Raw genomic sequence first — 20,127 nt, 5'->3', positions numbered from 1 at the left:
CATAGTACATAGTGTAGGTTTGTACTGCGTGGGATGACCAGGCTCACATGGGACGACAATGAAAGATAGATACACTGTTAATGAGGGCCTGGGTTTTGGAGGTCCATGCAAGTCCCTAGGACTTTAGCCAGTTAATTTTATCAAGATTGCCAAGATTGAATCCTTAAGGGACCTGAATCTACTGTACTTGCCCAGACTTATTCATCTCCCACAACAACTATCCCAAATTGCCAAAAATGGACTGTCACAGATTGGCATACAAACATACAAAAGAGAATGAAACTATAAACAACTATTATGAGTTAGGGTTGCCTTGGAACTCTTGAGCTGAAGAATGGGTGATGTAAGGGGAAGGGTTGAATAGTGGGCTATTTTGGAAGGGAAGAACTACTGAGAATGCAATGCCCCGTATGGCTAAAATATGTTAGCCTGAATTTTCTGATGACACCCCTCCTGGACCTTATGGTTGTGTTGGGTCAAATGGACAATAAAATAAAGCTTACACAACAAAAAGACACTCCTCTTCTCCATCTGTACATTACTCTGTGACTCTAACTTTTAGTGGAGGTCATGCCTGATCTATGCAGTTTCCACAGCGATCTGTTCTCATCAGTGCTGATAACAGAAGTATTACATTTGGCTTTTTATCACCTGAACACTTATTATATGGGAAAATAGAAATAGTATTTAAGAATATGAAGTTAGGAAGAAGAACTAAATCTGTCCAGATATACTGAGAAGAAAACTGTGCCTGAAGTGCCACGATATTAAAGATATTCAAGAATACATTTCAAAATATCTCAGAGAGGAAACTCTCAAAAGACTAGGGAAAAAGTCCCCCAAAAGCCAGCAGCAAGTACAGATCAAGGATGAAATACTCTAGTAGGCAGAGATGATATAAGCATCCCTTAGAACCCTAATGCTGCTAGAGGTCACTGTTGTTTGTCGTTTAATCATCTCAGTCATGTCTCATTCTTCATGACCCCATTTGGGGTTTTCTTGGCAAAGACACTGGAGGGTTTTCCCATTTCCTTCTTCAGCTCATTTTATAGATGAGGAAATTGAGACAAACAGGGTTAAGTGTCTTGCCCAGGGTCACTAAGCTACTAAGTATCTGAGGCTGAGTTTGAACTGAGGTCTATCCACTGTGCCACTTACCTGCCATATCAAAGGTCAGAGGAGGTAAATAAAAGGCAGATAGGATTGTTTTTGTTACAATTTGATTATCTTCAAAGAAGAAAGGGAAATGGGAAGAAGGTATATACTAGGAAAACCAAAGGGAGAGAGGATGGGGGAACTAACTGACATAATCTGTGTGTGCAAGTAGAAGGCTATAAACAAGGATGAAATGAGGGGAGCACATGTCACATGAACCTCACTTTCATCTGAACCAGTCAGAGGGGAGTAGGACATCCACATCCATATTCACACCTACAGATGTACACAGAGAGTTTGGGGATAGAAATAACTTCAACTCAACATGGGAACAGAAAGAAAGAAGGAAAAGAATAAGAGAGTAGATTCAGGGAGGAATCACTCAGAGCAGAAATAAAACAAAACTCCACACATGTGAAAAGGTGTTTAAAAGGAAAGAATGAAAGGCTACAAACCTGTGAGTGGGGTCCAGGTAATGGAAAGAGAAGAGAGGGAGGGCAATGGAAGCAGATTTGCATCAAGTATGAAGCACCGGTGCTGAGTATAGCCCTTTTCTCTTACTACCTTCTTATTTTGTTTTTGTAAAGAGCAAGAAGGGAGCGAAGAGTGGAAAATAGGAAAGGGGGAAATACAATGATAACTGTGTGTGTGAATGGGGTAAACTCACCCACAAAAGAGAGGAGAGCAGAAGAGATTAGAAAACAGAACATGAAAATATGTTGCTTATAAGAAACATCTGAAGCAAAGATTCAGATAGAGTTCAGACAAGGGGTCTGAGAAATATCTGTTATTCTTCAGCTGAACTTAAAAAAAAACAATCCCAAAACCCAGAGTTCGCAATTATGATTTTAGACAAGGCAACAACAAAAATGGACATGATTAAAAAACATAAACAAGGAAATCACATTATTTTGAAAGGTACCAAAGACAGTAAATTAATATGAATGCTCAACATATTTGCAGTAAATGCCATGACATCTAAATACTTAATATAAAAGTTCTAGTGAGAAATAGACAGTGAAACTACAATAGTGGGAACATTCAATGTATCTTTTTCAGATGTAGGCAAATCTAACAACAAAAGAGAAAGAAATTAAGAACCTGAATAGAATTTTAGAAAAACTAGATGACAGATCTCTGTATAGGAATAGAAAGGAATAAACTTATTTCTCAGTTGTTTGTGGAATTTACAAAAATTGTTCATATATTAAACCTCAAAACAAATGCAGAAAAGCAGAAATACTAAACACATCTTCTGTGGACCACAATGCAAATAAAAACCATATTGAATAAAAGGCTGCTGAATAAAGAATTAAAAATGAACTGGAGATTAAGTAATTTAATCTTATTAGGTAGGCTGAAGCCATAAATAATTTCATTGAAGACAGTAACTACAATGAGGCAATGTTGCAAAATTTGGGGGATATAGCCAAAGTAGTTTTCAGGGAAAATTTTATAGTTCTAAAGACTTCCATTAATGAGAAAGAGAGAATGGATCAATTAATTGAGAAGGCAACTAAAGAAAACTAAGGAACCAACAAACTAAAAACCCTAATTAAAAATCAAAGTAAAAATACTGAAAATCAAAGAAAAGATTAACAAAATTTTAAAAACCTCAAACTACTGAATTAATCAATAAAACCAGGGATATTTTTTAAAATAATAAAATTAATAAGCCAATAACAAATTTTACTTAAAACAAAACAAAAAAAAAGAGGAGAGTAAAAGATGGCAAAGGGACAGCTAAGTGTTTCATTGCTATCAACAAAATATCAAAAGACCCAGAGGAAAGCTTACAGCAAGTGGGTTACATTTCCTCTGTAGAACTTATAAAAAGCCACAGACAAGAAATTTCAGGAGTGGATGTGTTACAATCTGTGATGGTGAAGGGTCCCATACTAACAATCCATTGAAGTACCATACTAAAAGTTAGGGCATTTGAACCTAAGCTAAACTGAACCAAGCTACAAAATAGGAAAGGCATAGCATTTTACAAACTGCTGAAAACTACCATGGCTTTAAATAAGGCTTTAAATACATTTTGTGCTACAGTATATCCTACCCAAAGTGATTTTAATACATGTGGAATTCAGGATGAACAAACAATTCTGTAAAGTTAATGACAGCAAAGTATACACACAGTACCTTTCAATGCTCATACTTTTCCTCTCTCCATCCCTTTAAAAAACAAGAAAAAAAGGTCTTTATTTTTGCAGCATAACTTAATTTCTTTTTTAAACAATTAGAAGATTTACATGAAAACCAGGCAGCTTTTAGAGATCTGGAAGAAAGCTGTTAAATTTAGAAATTAAGAACATACTATATGGCAGTATGATAGATGAAAAGTATACTGAACTTAGAGCAAGGAGAAAACTTGGCTCAAATCCTGCTTGCTACCCTTCTTATCTGTGTGACCACGGATAAGTAACTGAACCTCTCTGAGCCTGTTTCCTTGGTTTTAAAAGGGGAGGAAAAAGAAAGGTAACGTAAATGCACAAATAACTATAAAACAAAATAGTATTTAAGTATAAGAACAGAGGTGCAGAGAATTATGGAGATCAAGAAAAGAGAGAGACACTTCTGATAGGGGCTCGGGATTAATAAAGAAGAGCTTTATACAAGAAATGACATTTAAGCTGCAGGGTGAGAACTGTTGGAAGGAAAGGCTTTTTTTAGTCACAGCGGCCAAAAACAAAATCCAGCATACGTAGTTTGAGGACTGAGGAGGGGATGTAAAGGTGAACGACAAATGCAAGAAAAAACTAGAGGTAAAATGAAGCCACATTGTGGGAGCCCCTGAGTTTCAGAAGGAGGCACTTGAACGTTGAGCAACAAGTCAGAACAGAAAAACTGTATTTGATAAAAATGGGATAAGGTGTGTGCTGTCTGTCCTTTGGAGAAATGAGTACTAGAACAACATGTAAGAGGAAGCAGAGGGTTGCAGGGTCTGTGAGGCATCTATTGAAAAAGATTAGGAAAGAGGTAAATAAGGGCCTGAATTAGGATGGAAGCAGAAGTAGATACACACTGAAAGGCATTTAGAAATACCAAGACTTGGAAGACGTTGGTGGCAAGGGAAGAGTCAAAGATGATTCCTAGGATTCATGGGCTTTCTGAGGAAGTACATCTTCCCAAAGGCATGATTTCTTGTCAAGAAATTTCTCTTTTCTCTTTAGTTATTTTTAAAGTTTTGCTGTTGGCTTTTGTTTTTACACAATGGTCACTTTCCGTTAAACCTCCCCTCCTACTGAACATTCCTTCATAGGAAAGGAAAAAGTCATTTTAAGCTCAATTCACAAGCACAGCAACTACTTAACCACATTTCACATCCACTGACATTCACCTCTAGCCTGAGATGAGGAAGGTGTGGTTTCATCAGTTTACATGACTAAGAGGAGTCTTTATAAATAATTAGTTTGCCTTTTAGTGTGGTTTTCATTTACATCGCTGTCATCCCTGTATTTATGGTCTCCTAGCTCTGCCTAACTTTGCTGTGTAGCAGTTCACACAAGTCTTCCCACTGCCATGAAATGTCTTTTCTTATTTCAAGTATAATGCAATTTCTAAATGCTCAATGACCAATTATTATTTTAAAATGCAAATGAAGGCTTTAAGCCTTTAAAACTTCCTAAGCTAAATCATTACAGTTCTACAAGCCCCCATCTAGACTAGTCAAATAATGAATGACATTTTTTACAATGTATAAGTGTGCCAAAAACATTAATCCAATAAACTATTTCCTCCAGATAGAATGGCAGTTTAAGAAAGGCAAAATGAAGGAATTTTATCACTTGTATTTTTAAACCACCTGATATAGTGTATATCTATTTGCTTTCCTAGTGACATAGATATTCCAGATACATGTGAAAACAAAATTAAAGCCACCTTGTCAAGTATAGGTAATAAGGCATTTTATTGCTCTTTCTTTTCCAGTTGAACTGGCCTGACAGAATTTTTTCAAATACAAACTTTATAACTAATCCCATGTTTGCTGAAACTGCCATTCATCACAGAGAGAGGTAAATGAATAAAAGGAGGGCATACCTTTCCAACTGTGTTGAACCCAGGCCAAGGGAAATATGAAGGAAGCTATGCCAAGATGTTTCAGAAAAAAGTAGAGAAAGTAGAGCCCTTTTCTGGTAAAGGTCTGAGCAGGTGATAATTCCAAGAGCTTTTAACATTTTCTCCGTTACTTTCCCTATTCCTGGAACCTAAAAGAGTTAACATTATCACTAAGAGTAGAGAGAAAGTATCTGAATAATTAACATTGAAACCAATCTTCAAAATAGAGTAAGATTTTAGGTAATTTCCTTTGAGGTATGACTATAAAGTAATGAGACTGAGTCATAAACCCACAGGAAGAGACTTTGGAGATCATCTAGTTCAACTGTTCCTTCTCTCTCCCCATTTTACAAAGTGGCAAAATGAAGCCCAAAGAGGCTAAAGTCATAGAGCTAGAGGAAAAAGTAGTCCAGGAGTCAGAATTTGAACTCAGATCCTCCAACTCAAAATTCAACACTTTTTTTTTTGGAGGGGGGAGGTGAGGCAATCGGGGTTAAGTGACTTGCCCAAGGTCACACAGCTAGTTAAGTGTCAAGTGTGGGAGGCTGGATTTGAACGCAGGTCCTCCTGACTCCAGAGCTGAGCCACCTAGTTACCCTCAATATCCTTCCCATTACACTGTACTTTCAGTCTTATACTTACCTTTGTCCATATATGATAATACCAAAAATTAGTTAGGCAAAAGCTATAATCAATTCTGGGAGAGTCCCTTTCTTTGGGCATCTAAAAATGCTTCATTAACATACTCTCAGGAATTCCTGGGGAAATCAGTATATTACCAAATAATGCTAAAACATTTTAAGGAAAACAAAACTGTCACTTTGTTTTCTGATAAAAATATTGAATTAAAATGGCAAATTGGCTTTCTTGGAGGATACCTCACCCATAAGTGGCTTGATAGACTTTTTTAAAACTTTATTTTATTTTTATTTATAGAATAAAATAAACATTTCCCTAACACAGTATAATAGAAAGGATGATTGCACGTGAAACTGCCAATCTATTATATATAACCTGCCATTCCTTTTAAATATAAAAGTTTTCATGTAAATTTCTTTTTTTTCTTTATAAAATTATTCTACACATACCTCTATCAGTTCTTTTTCTGGATGCAGATAGTATCTTTTTGATGAACTTTTGAAAAACTATTTTGCCCATATACTTGCCCTTTGCAAGATGACACTAAAGTAACAGGGACAGGTTCTGACACAAATGCTTTTAATTGTTACATCACTTTTCTACTGGTCCTAGAGGTAGAGTGTTTGGAAACTCAGCAAAAAACTCAGATGGAAAATTGCTTCCCTTCCCTTACATACTCACTCATAAGATAGGGTGCTTTATCTCTTTGGAGAGTTTTTAAAAATGGCAGTTGAGGAGAGAAAAGGATCTATAAATAAAATTATATTTTATTAGTAAACATAATACTTGACGCTGAGCAACATGGTCTATCTCAAAGCTCTCCAGATCTGAAGAAACTGAGTCTGAGTCACAAATGTAGATTTGTTATAATATCCATATTCTCTCAGAATCTTTTAACCTATAGGCTTTTACAATTGCAAAGCCCGTCCTACGATGGGATAACAATGGAAGAGATTCTGAAGCCTCATTTCTAGTACTTTGTTATCAGTCAGAAAGTTCTTTATTTAGTCCAACCTAATTTTTTTTTCTACTGTATGCCTTTTCTCCCATTCTATTTTCAATGAAGAGAGAACAGCTACTAATTGCGTTCAGGACTCAACCTATTTATCTGTCTACTCTCTGAAGTAATGGACAGAAGACATATATTGTGCATGTGTACATAATATTTTATATCCAAAACCTCACCTTTCGAATGGGTAAATCCTTGATGAAGTCCATCACGGCTTGTCTGTTAGGGGGAATCTGGTACTGTCCGTCTGGTTTATTTTTATCGCTGCATACTTTTGCTAACATTGTATTTGGGGCAATACCTAAAAAAAGAATTTTCAGAAAAATCAGAGATTGAGGGCGTATATTTCTAAAAATGTGTAATAAAAATCTAACTTTACAGAATAAAGCAATTATATAAAATGTTTAAGAAACCTGAGACCGTATAGAGTATACCCCCAAGGCTTCCTAGGGTTTTAGGCCTGGGTATAGAAGAAGAATTCAATTGCCTTCTTTGGTAACTGATCCCCTTGAAGGGATGGGGGAACAATCAATCACCATGCCGGCCATTTTAGGTCTATCAGCAGCTTCTGATATTGTTTACTATAAGGTTTGTTGGGTTTTTTCATTTTAGCTTACTCAGTATTTTCTACAGGAACAGAGCTGAATGGCTCTAAAACGTCCCAGAAGATGGTCTAAGATGAATGCTTGTTCAATGAAAAGGTCCCTCTTATGTGGTTCTGCCTGATCATCTCTGTGGCTGATAGTCATGCCAAGTCTTTCATGAAACCCACTTTAATCCTGAGGGGAAAGGGACCAATTTTTCCCTTAGATCCACACAAGTCACTTTAGTTTATGACTCAAATACACTTGTCATACTGTGCATCACAGTAGCTTGTGTTTGTGTCTTGTCCTTATACTAGACTCCATGAAGCCAGGGATCACCTCTAAGGTAGAATTTGAGTTCTTCCAAGCCCCTCGCACAGTGTTCTGCACACAGAAGTTTAATAGGTGTTGATGAGTTACTAAGATACTACTTAAAGAAGCTAGAAGGGTTTGGGGCTGTCATATCAATAGTACCCTGATGACACTCACATCTTCATTTCTTTTTTATGTATTAGAGATAATGTAGTTTTCTTGCTTTTCAAAAGTGAAGAACCCTAAGAGTCTGAACACCTCACAGATTAAGAGACTGTATAAGAAGAAAATTCAGTCGTCTCATATCTTAAAGGAGTACATTTCCAACCAAAGGATACTGACCTCCTTGTGGTTCTTTGAACAAAATACTTCACCTTCTGACTGGGCATTTTCACTGGCTGTCCTAGATGCTTGGAATTCTCTTTGTCCTCACCTCCCAACTTCCCTACCTTCTGGAATAAGCTTTTCCCAATCCCCTTTAGAGCTGGAGCTGTCTCCCTGATTGTCTCTGCTTTATCTTGTACATATTTGTATGTGCAGACTTGTTTGCACGTCGTTTCCCCCATTAGACTGTGAGCTCATTGAGAGCAGGTCTGCTCTTTTGCTTTTCTTTGTATATTCAGGTGCCAGCACAGTGTCCCGTACAAAGCTGGCGCTTACTTAATCTGTGGAGACTTAACATGGTACTTGAAAGCCTGGAAGGCACAAAATCAACTCTGCAAATGAGATCCTCCATACTGTTTTCAAAAGAAGGCTGCTCTGCCTTTCCACAGCAAAACACAAATATAAACAAAGCTTCCAAATAGCCATTTAAGGTGGTTTCATGATACATAAAGAATCCTCACTTAGTGAGATTCCCTTTCCACTATGATCCAACGTAGTACTGATTTTTAAAAGATTAGTCTTCTCTAAAGAATGTGGTATAATAGGAGAAGTCAAATTAAGTCAACAAGCCTTTATTAAGTACTTATTATGTACCAGGCATTATGCCAAGCACTGGGAATACAAAGAAAGGGGAAAAAGTCCCTGCCTTCAAGGAGCTCATAGTCTAATGAAAGAATTTTATTCATCATTATAATTTTTTACAATATGATACTACTTTTAAGGTCTAGGCACTTCATTACGTAAAATGCCTCATGTTAATGTTTTGTAGCAAATTCACTGACAGTAAATAGTAAATCAGGGAGGCAGCTCAGAGGAGTGGAAAGAATGAGAATTGGGATTTGGAAGGTCTGGATTTGGGGCCAGACTAGCTGTGTGATACAGTATTCACAGCTGTGAGCCTGAGTTTCTTCATCTACCTAGAGGGATTTCATTATAGAAATGGGATTGTGAACAAGATTTCAACATTAGCAACTGACAGGGTTGATGATATTCAATAAAATATCATGTATTTCCAATGAAAACACAAGCCTGGTTACAGTTTAAAAATGAGATACCATCTCACTACATTGCATAACAGAAACTACGATAAGATAAAGGTGTTTGTTTTCATTTGTAGTTCAAATCAGAATCTGGAATCGTGCCTAGAGATGAAAGAGACCCTTTGTAGAACAGCTTCAGGATTAATAATGAAACCAGAGCGGCGCTTCATTTATTTGACCCCACTAGAGAAGGAGATACTCAGGTGAAGTGCATTTTCCAGGTACCTAAAGAATAATATTTTAAATGCCAAAATATATTTTCTTTTGTAATGCAAATATTTCTAAAATGAGTCACATGCTTCTCTCCTTTAGTAAATAAACAGATCATGTAGCACAAAACAGACCCTTTCCTGATGACTCACTAATCATGAACCACAGTTGGCACACTGTGCCAATTCATTCCTCGGCGGCTGCTTACGTATGCAGGGCTGTTTCACCCTATATTCAATGATCCTAGAAGGACTATGTCACTGTAATGAGGCCTTTCTGATGGCCACCTCTGTTCTCAATGTCATTTCTCACACCTACTCAGTGGGTCTGCTTCTGTTTTTCCTGTCCATGAAAAGGGAACAGGGAGGTGAGGAAGGGAGTGAAAGAGGGTAAAAAGATTGAGAGCCAAGGATCATGTATAATTTTATTAAAGTACTGCTATGGCTACTACGACTCCTACTTTCCATCTATCTAGTGCTATAAAGTTTACAGGGCACTTAAAAAGATAACTCCTTGAGGATGGAAGGATAGGGACTACTATCCTCATTGGGCAGTTAAGGCAAGCAAAGCTCAGAGAGATTAATTAACTTACCCAGACCACTCAGCTCCTCACAGCTGCGACTAGAATCCAGCGGCCTAGGGCCAGGCCCCTTTTTCCTATGCCATCCAGTCTAATACATGCCTGAGATGGGCTACAGCTCCACAACTTTTTCATACTTACTTATCCTTTTGTCCTTAAATGCCTTTTCACTTACTGCCAGGCCTTTGGCTATTCTGGAAGCCCAAGGCTGCCAGAAGTCTGGATGACCACTAAGCAACGGGCCACATTCTGAAGCAATATTAAAGAGATGAGTGCAAGTCGCATCCCATACTTAGCAGTCCTGAAAAGAATCCCTGAATTAACCCCCAGGATGGCCTGACCTACCTGCACTGGCTGTTAGTGATGTTTTTTGTTTGATTCTGAACCTAATTTCCTTCACAGCTTCCTCAGCTGAAGTTCCAAAAATAACTGAATTCTGGAGGACTTGCGGATCTCTCTGTTCTTCAGAGTGTTCTTGGGAAGGAATTTCTGGTTCTTGCTGCTGTGACTGAGCAGGGCTATCTTCAAAGAGTAAAGGAGAGATGGACAGGGCAGCTTCATTTAACTCTGGTGCTTTCAATATGGCAGCTTCTGGTTTATCTGAATTTTACAAAAGAAATCAAACTTAAGGTTCATGTTAAGAGAATATATAACTAACATACAAAGATTAATTCACATTAATTCACAAAGAAAAGAGAAATTCAGATATTTTAAGTTTCCCACCCCATTCCAAGTCAAGTTGGGAAGCTAGACTATTTTTATAGAACTATTTGCAATAAAGTCTACATTGATTCAAAGATTTTTGTAGGGAGAAAAGTCTTCTAGAGCAAATATATCATTAAAAATATTTCAACCAAAACAAAGCAAGCTTTTACTTTTAAATGGCAACACTTTAAAAAAATGTTCCAAAGACAACAACCCCAAAATTTTGGCTATATTTTCTCCCTTAAAATTATAATTAGGCACAAAGTTAAAATGTGGTGTGTATTTGTTTTAAGACCAAAAAATATTTTCCTAAGCTAAAATTTAGAAGAAAATAATTCAGAACTAATAAAAAGGCAATATGCAAGCAATCTACTTTCATTAATTGAATTGCCAAATCTATTTTTAAGAAAGATGCCTAAAAAACCTTTTCTAACTCACATAAAGAGCTATTCCAATGTAAGAATCGAAATAAATTTTCTTTCATAAATGAGAAGCCTTTTACATAATTATTTGTATACAAACTATATATTTGCTAAGGATGTAACCAATGGATAGAAAGGATCCTAAGTTAATCTATGCTACTTCAAATACAGAGGTATTTTGTTACAATCAACCAGAGGGAGAGGAAAGTGAGAGGGCCGAGATGACAGCCTTGAAACAGAACAACGGATGATAAAATAAAGAATGGTCAATTTAGTGAGGAGGCGTAGGGAGAACAGGAATGAAAGGATTTGGAGTTTGGGGTCACGGATGAGGATGAGGAGATCCAGGACACAACCATGCGTAGCTAAGGTGAAGTATCAGAGTAGGTCAGGAATGTGGAGTGTCTCAACACTCTCAGAGTGTTAAAGGTGTCTCTCCAATCATTAGTGTTCTCTTTCTTAAACTTATCATTTTTGTGTGTTCTCCCCGAGCAGAGCAGAAGCTCCTTGAAGGAAGGGACTGTTGTTTTTATCTTTGCATCTTGAACGTCGGACACAGAGCTCTGCACATAGCAGATGCAAAATGAATTTTCTTGAATTGATTTGTGTAACAAACCAAAAAACATGAAGTAAAAACCCAGATGCCAAAGGGGAAATGGATGAAATTTATACACAAGGTTTCTTTAGTGCCTCCCTTTTGACTTGAGGATAAAATCAGAAAACAAACAAACAACTCCTGAGCTTGAAGTTAAAAACTCTTCAAAGTCTGCTTTTGGCCCACTCTTTTCAAAGAAAATTTTGTGACGTGTTTTTATTTTTGTTTTTGCCACATACATTTCCTGATTACCAACAAAGCTCACCCTTGTCAATGAACAAAAAAACCAAAATTGTTGAGCAAAACCAACTCTCACCTGATATCATAAGTAATATTCAGCATATAAAACACCATCTGGGAGTCTATTTCATCATTCCAACTTAGCTTTACAGACTTATTTCATAATGTTCCTCTTAACACTTTTTCTATTATAGCCCAAATGGCCTTCTTGCTATTATCTTGAAGTCTAAACTCTACCTCCAAAGCAAAATGTACAGCCTCATTATCAATTAAGAAAATGAAAATGAAAAACTTAAGGAATTTTATATCAATTAAAAAAGCAAAAGTAAAATGATAAAAATCTCATGTTGAAAGTAATATGAGGAAAGTTTTATATTATGTAGTTGGAAGTATAAATTGGTTCAATCTTTCTGGGAAGCAATCTGGCTATAGGTAGATTGGCTCTTGTTAGAGGAATAAAACTCTTTATATTTTCTGAGTTGAGAAATATAGCTTAAGGAAATAACCCTGAAGAAAAAAGTAATTTAAACAAAGACTTACATAGCAGTGCTCGCCATGCTACCAAAAAACTGAAAATTCAAATGCCCTACAAAAAGGACATGGCCAAGGAAACTGTGATATATTAATAATACTATTTTCATGAGTTTAAATCCAGCCTCAGACACTAGCTGTGTGATCCTGGGCAAGTCACTTAACCCTGTTTGCCTCAGTTTCCTCATTTGTAAAATGAACAGGAGAAGGAAATGGCAAACCACTCCAGTATCTTTGCCAAGAAAACTCCAAAATGGGGTCATGGAGAGTCGGACACAACAAAAAATAGCTATTAAAAATGACATATAACACTGCCACATAGAAAGGTATCTGTAAAACCTTGGTAAGTGAGGAAAAGGCACAAAGTAAAATGGCCTGCGCACACTGATGACAGCTGTAGAGCCTGAGCTCTGTGTTCTAACCACTGAGATCACCAGATCTTTGTCTCCTCTGCTCCTTTTGTTTCAACGATCTCGCTTTGCCTCCTCAGAAGCAGGGAGTCAGCATACTGAGCAGCCTGTTGTATGAATCTTATTTTGAAAAGAAAACAGGTTATAGAGAGTTTGAAAAGCCAAACAGAAGTGTTCATATTTTACCCTAGAGGTAACAAGGATGGCACTGAAATTTGAGTTGAGGTCATACGGTCAGATGTGCTCTTATGCAAAATTACACCGGCAACAGACTGGAGCAATGGGAGATTTGGGACGGGAGAGCAAATCGAAGGCTGTTGAAACAGTTCAGGAAAGAGGTGATGAGGGTCTGAACTAAGGTGGTAGCTATGTGAGCAGGGAGGAGAGGGCTGGGTGCAAGACAGGTGGTGTAGATATGGTAAAATCTGGTAACTAACTGAAGAGGGGGTAGGGAGTGAGTGAGAGTGAGGAGTTGAAAAGAAGACTGGGGTTATAAACCAGATACACTGGAAGGATGGTGGTGCCTTTGACGAAATGAGGAAATTCATTAGGGGGAAGTGTTTTTTGGGGAAAGACTAAGTTTAGTTTGGGACACTTTGAGTTTGAGATGTCTCTTGGATATAAAATTGGAAATGTTTGATGGGCAGCTGTTGATACAGTGCTAACAATCAGGGCAGAGACCTGGGTGAGATAAATAGATCAGTGAGTCAGTGACCATTTAAAACGTCAATACATCAACACTTATTTTTAAGTACAGCAAACGCTGCTTTCCTAATCTCAAAAATATTTTATGTCTACACTTCAATGGAATCTTGCTCTCCTCAATAGACGTTCTTTCTGAAGATACAGATCACAACTCTTCCATCGAGCCCTTCTCATCTAATAACTTTTGTCCATGTCCTCCCATACAGAGATCTATTCAACATATCTTGAGTCCTCTTTTTGGCTTTTAAACATACTTTGGATACCAGTGGAGTACTCTGACTGACCATCTATCTGTTTTTCCCCCATATTAAATGACCAGCCTACTTCCCCAATCATATGATCTCTTGAAGACCATTTCTTTTGTGCAAATCACTAGCAGGCAGTAGTGTGCTCACACTGGTCATCTCTCTCCATTTCCCTTCGGATCCCCTTAAATTCTAATTCTTCAGAGATCTGTGACATTTCACCATTTGAAGCCAAGCAGCGTCACTAGAAGAATGTTGTGAAAAAGAGAGGCTTTTGCTTTATCTTGTTTCAGAGACTAGCCTGGGATGGTTTAAAACATTGCACAGTTCCCCACATGTAACTGAGCCTACTCTAGCCGCCCCCTATTGCAGCGACAACTGAATTTTTTTTTAGGCTACCAGTTCCAAGAAATAGCTTACCATTTTCTGTAGGAGTTCCTCTTTTGATGAAGTATCTTCTTTTATCCTCAGGCCAGTTTTGTCTTTCCTCTAAATGCTCTGTTATATTCAAATAGGCCTCATCAAGGCTCACAGCCATAAAATTGGGATCGTAATCAGCAAGAATTTCCCTAACCTGGACAAACACAAAAAAAATTTATGTTTTGTTGCTATAGCAAAAGCCTCTGACACATTTAGTCGATACCTACCTTAGGAAAGTCTTACGTGGCAACTCCATTATGACCTCACAATCAATAGTTCCTCAATGTATATGATAAGCAATTTATTAATATAATACATTAATATATTATTTATTTATTCATTATTAATTTATTAATATTAATACAATACAAAATTTCCTTTGCTTTAAAATAGACCATTAGGTCAAAAGATCATGAAAAAGCTTTCATTTCCTCTTTATGAGCTCCCTCTTATCAACTCATCTAATTGCATTAGGGATCCAAATAAATCTCTGATTTCAGACCTAGCAGTTTGATGACCAAGGGGAAAACACCTAAGAAATACAATTTTAATTAGTGGGGAAAGCATGTGAAAGAAATTATATGTCCTTCAGTTCTTTTTCTTAGGAACAAAAATTTAAAATTATATTTTATTAGAACATAAATTTCAATTAAAGTATGGACATAAATATATATAAAATATACAAGCATAAAATCTTGGAGAACAAAGTTAAAAATACTAGTTGAAATAAGAAGTACATATGTAGGATCAATTATATATTTATATATATTAAGCACATGAGGGAAATCTAAAATTAAACTGTGGGGAAATAACATTATTTAAGAAAGGTCTTTTGTCAAGTTGATGGGTTGTGGGAGATTTTTGGTTAAATATATTTGAAGGTCAAAGTTTGCCAATTTAGAGCACAAATTAAGATTTTTCTTACAAGATAACAGGAGTATCTATTTACTGGATCAAAGCTGTAAGTTGCAAAACAGGTGCCAATTTGCATAGGTAGAGGAAGTTTCCATTATAAATAGTTCCTCATGACAAATCATGAATCTGGTCCAAAAAAATATGCTGAATTACACAAAAACCACCTATTATTCAAGCCTCTGATTTTGTTTAGTGTAGGTACTTCCTTCATTCAAACAAATCACAACCTCCGCTACTGGTGCTAAAAACTTCATCATCTTGGAGTCAACATGGTGATGAACATCTCTCAGTTCAGCCAGGATGATTGTCCAAGGGCAGAGAGTCTATCATTAAGATAGTACTAAAGGCCTGTCCACAGGTATTCATAGACTTCACACCTCCAAGTAACTCCAGATGAGGCCCTGAAATAGGACTTTGATCCTTAAGTTAAAGAAAAAAAGAGGCTGTCTATTTGTGGGAATGATTAGTCTCCTAATCAGACTTAGGACAGGATGTGATTGCTGTCTACAACACACATGGCACAAAGAAGAGGGCTTATACTTATCCTGTGTAGCCACAAAGGGCAATGGGTGAAAGTTAAGAGAAGCAGACTTTGGCTCTTTGTGAAGGCCTTAAAAATTAATCACCATGATAGTGGTTTGTCTAGTATGGTAATAAGTTACACGTCACTGAAGGTATTTGGGTAGGCTGTACCTGTCTAACGCACATATGAATCATTTTTTGGTACTATAACTACATACATATACACACATACATACATACATACACACACATATATACATACACACATACTTGCATACCTATGTATTTATATGTTTGTATAAATGTCAGTCTATAAGATTGTGAACTCTATGAGGAGAAGGACAATATTTTATTTATTTATTTCATTTCTGAGAAGGGCCTTCCCAACACAGCGCTTTCCACATAATAGGCATCTAATGAATTTTCACTTAAGATGCACTGAGGAAAAAATGTATCTTAAAAAGATAGCCTATTGAAAAAAAACCCTAAAGAATGCTTTAAGTTGGTCACTAAGAATTACAACATAAGTTTATCAACAAGCTTTACTCAGAGAACTTTAATCATATTTGTTCTTATAGAAGAAGCCACTTGAATGATATTCTTAAACAGAATCCTAGTGAAAACGGAGTTTAAAAAGAAGCTGGCTCTTGATAGCAGCTAACTTAGACAATTCTGAAAAAGGAGTCCTTGGAGAATTTTTTTAATTGTATAAGCTTCTTTTGCTTAAGAGATTGTTATCAGAACTAAAGTATATACTTTCTAGCAAAAAAATAAAGTTTTAACGTTTCAAGAATAACTCATTATCCCTACCTCCTTACGACTGAAATAAACGGCTCCTTTCAAAGCTCTTAAACTTCAAATTAATATGCATTAGTAGACACTGTATTTGTGTTACGGTATATTTAAAATTTGCCATTTGTAAATAGGCATGGCTAGATGGGAATGCTCACATAAACTCTGCCCAAATATAGAATAAAAAATAATTTCATCAGCTTGGGCAAGCTTATCCCGGGGACAGGGAAAAGGAGCCTCTTCAGATTCAGTGAATGAGTGCAATGAATCGTCCTGTCCTGGGTTAAGGAAATACTTTTTATAGTGTTTTTGCTCGATCTCTTAAAGAGCTTTAAACCGTATTAAAAAATAGGACGTCCTGTTTGCTATTTTATCTGTTTGGAAGGAACCAGGAAAAAGAAGTTGAGAAGTGGAGCTCTTGCTACTTTCTTTTCTTCCTTCCTTCCTCACCTCCCTCCCTTCCTCCTTTCCTTCTCCTTCCTTCCTTTTCACATCTTATTTCCAAACCTGGCCGAACTACTTTGGTACTTCTCTAACTTCCTCATCATTTACCTCAGAAACCTTACCATTTATCAACTTGAAAGATCAAACTGGTCTTGGTACTCACATCTCATCACTGCCTACTGCAGACATGAATTTTAAAGCTTCCATTAAAGGAGGGGGCTCAGGACAGACATCTCTTCGTTTGGTTGCACTATTTTGGGACCTCTCTGAATTTTCCACCATATCTTTACGGTAGGTACTTTCCACCTTCCTATGTTCAGCTTCCTTTCATGGCTTGTCTTCCTTTATTAGATTGTAAGCTCCTTGAGGGCAGGGGCTCTCTTTATTTTTGCTATTTGTATCCCTAGCACTTAGCACAGTGCCAAGCACATAGCAAGCACAGAATAAAATTTACTGACTGACCCTTGCAAAATGAACCAACATTTACTACATCCATGTTAAAAAACAATCAAAACAGAGTACGCTGGCAATGGTAGTCTTACATTTGCCCCCCCTACACTTTTACTTCTTTTGTAGAGGGAATTCTGCCTGGTGAATTCCTTCTACCAATGCAGATCACAACTGCTCTCTAATTTATAGTCTGAAAGAGTTGCCTGGGAGCACTGAGGGTTAAGTGAGTTGGCCAGAGTCATACAGCCAGGATGCTTTAGAGTGTGACCTTAGACCTTAATCCTTTTTCACTCAAGAGTCCATCTTTCTAGTCACTACAATCTGTGGCCACTTATATTAATAGATTTTTCTTCTATAATGTGGTATACATTAACGGATATTTATTCCACTTAATCTCCTTCCCTGTCCTTCTCTTTGGCTGTCGGCCTTTTGGACACTTTATTCATCATTAACATCTTCAACAAGGGAATAAGTGAGCCTAGAAAAAGACACTAAAATGCAAACCAATCAATTTTGTTACTTGATAAAAGCTTTGATAAAGACTGGATCAGGAACAGCTTGAAACTGACGACAAAAGTAGATTCTAAGAATTGTCTGACTGTCTCAGAGTCTTATGAGATCACATTAGGAGAAAATAAATACTGTTTATTAAAAAACCTGAAATCATTTACAATTAAAATATATTTCATTATAATTCCCTAATTGCAAAAGCTTTGTTTTCATTAATGGCAAGGGAGATAATAGACAAAGTCTGAAAGGAACGAAATAAACCATATACTTTTAAAATGGAATTATTTCATTTTTATTTGTAAAAATTAAATGTTTTATTAATGCTCTTTAAAAAACAACACTCTCCCTTCCCAATGACTATGCACTCACTTTTGTAGTAAAACCCTCCTTCTCAGCAAAGAAATATAGCTAAGCAAAACAAGTCAACATGTTGTTGAAGGCAGAAAACATATGTCTCATTCCACATCAATAGTCAGATTATCTCTGGAGGAGAAGGCATGCCTCACCAACGCAAACCATATGCTTTCTGACACTGCATTAACCCTCCCAAGCTCTAAGTTGCCAATTTATAAATTTGCTCTTCCAGTGTACAACACAAACCAGCCTGGTCACTGGAAAAAAAGACTGTAATAAAAAGCAAGAAATTAATGCCTTTTTATGGATTTTGATGATCTCATAAAAAAGAAAAGGTATAATGTTTTCTGTAAGATATTTTAGACTATCTCCCCACAGACCAAACTGGACCAAAATGAGGAACTTAAAGCTCCTAAACAAATACAGCTTATCATTTGCCTAGTACTTACACAAACTTAAATGAAATCAATACTTGGATGTACTACTGAAATTCCCCAGTCGGCCTGTGTTCTTACCTCTTTACTTACTTCTCGATATTTGTCAAAATTTGGGGACACTATAGTTAATTCTGGGCAGAGTCTCTTAGCAATAAATCCAGGCATAGCTGCCCGTACTCCAAACCTTCTTGCATGATAATTTGAAGTGGACTGAAAAGGAAAAACAATCACATTAAAATTTTGCAAATCTAATTGGGCGTGTATCTAGGCAGGCTTATAAGCAACACATCATTTCTAAAAATGTAAGTCCCCAAGGCAATCATATTTCTTTTACAAGCTAATCTTTAGAATCAAGATTTTATTTTATTTACTCATTATCTTTTCCCCCAAGTCCTTCTCTCCTTAGGCATCAAGGCTCACAAAATAGATGTTTTCCTCCTCATTCTCTTACCCCCCACATCCAGCTGTGAAGTTCTGTCATTCTCCCTGACTACTAATACCTTTCCTATAAGCTTCTTTTCTCTGACTCTGCCACCACCGTGGAGCAGGCCTTCATCATCTCATACATGGACTACTGTAATAGTCTGAGGGTTGGTCTCCAGGCCTCAAGTTTCTCCCCACTCCACATCATCTTCCACTTAGCTGTCAAACCGATCTTCCTAAAGTGAATGTCTATGTCATTGGATAAGCCTCAGTAACTCCTTTTTGCCTGACCAGCCACAGTCGGACACACTGTACCTTGACCCCAATATACTGGTGTCATTTCGGTCCTTTTCGAGAACAAAGGCCAACTACCACCTCTAGGATCAAATGCAAAATCCTCCATTTGCCTTTTAAAGCTTTTCATAAGCTTTCCAATTTTATTACACCTTAATCCTCTCCACATTCACATTCTGTAATCACATAACACTCTATGTCCTGATTCCAAGCATTTTCACTAGTTGATCCCACACCTGGAGTGCTCTCCCTCCTCTCTGCCCCCTAGTTTCCCTGGCCCAAGCAGGCTTTTCCACTCTTCCTCAATATTAGTGACATCCTTCTGAGAATGTGTACAAGTTCTCACGTACATATCTCGATTCGATACAGTTCTACACCTGTTGTCTCCCCCATTACTGTCTGAGTTCCCTGCGGGTAGGGGCTATGTTTGCCTTTTTTTGTCTCCTCAGTGTTTAGAGTTGTGCTCAGTGCATAGGAGGTCCTTAACAAATGCTAGTTTGTGGTAAGTATTAGAGGCAGCACGCAGAGAGGATACAGTAGAGGACTAGCAGTCAGGAAGACCTAAGTAGACATCTTTTGACATTTAATAGCTATATGATGCTGGAAAAGTCATTAAAATTTTTTTTCAGGGAGAAGACAACCTCTATTTCACTGAAATACGCAGAAGGCAGAAAAGACTCACAGGCATCAATAAAAATTAAAGTATAGATAAGGCACTCAGTAATTCAGAAGTTCCCC

The 20,127-nt window shown here is 37.1% G+C and overlaps 1 protein-coding gene across 4 annotated transcripts in view; it reads right to left on the bottom strand.

Moving 5' to 3' along the window:
- The window catches only part of POLK (DNA polymerase kappa), a 91,690-nt gene that overhangs the window by 8,196 nt on the left and 63,367 nt on the right, over positions 1-20,127 (bottom strand). For 2 of the 4 annotated variants that reach the window (XM_072606364.1, XM_072606368.1), the window contains exons 5-10: positions 18,751-18,882; positions 14,249-14,402; positions 10,321-10,575; positions 7,042-7,166; positions 5,200-5,366; positions 3,301-3,333 (exon numbers count right to left, since the gene is read on the bottom strand). In XM_072606364.1, coding sequence (XP_072462465.1) covers positions 3,301-3,333; positions 5,200-5,366; positions 7,042-7,166; positions 10,321-10,575; positions 14,249-14,402; positions 18,751-18,882 — 866 coding nt within the window. Of the gene's footprint in view, positions 1-3,300; positions 3,334-5,199; positions 5,367-7,041; positions 7,167-10,320; positions 10,576-14,248; positions 14,403-18,750; positions 18,883-19,172; positions 19,245-20,127 lie in introns of those variants that run through there. The other 2 variants (XM_072606366.1, XM_072606365.1) reach the window with 2 other exon arrangements.

Source organism: Notamacropus eugenii, chromosome 4 (assembly GCF_028372415.1).
Source record: "Notamacropus eugenii isolate mMacEug1 chromosome 4, mMacEug1.pri_v2, whole genome shotgun sequence".
Classification (NCBI taxonomy): Eukaryota; Metazoa; Chordata; class Mammalia; order Diprotodontia; family Macropodidae; genus Notamacropus; species Notamacropus eugenii.
This window is presented reverse-complemented; position numbering and strand designations above follow the sequence as displayed.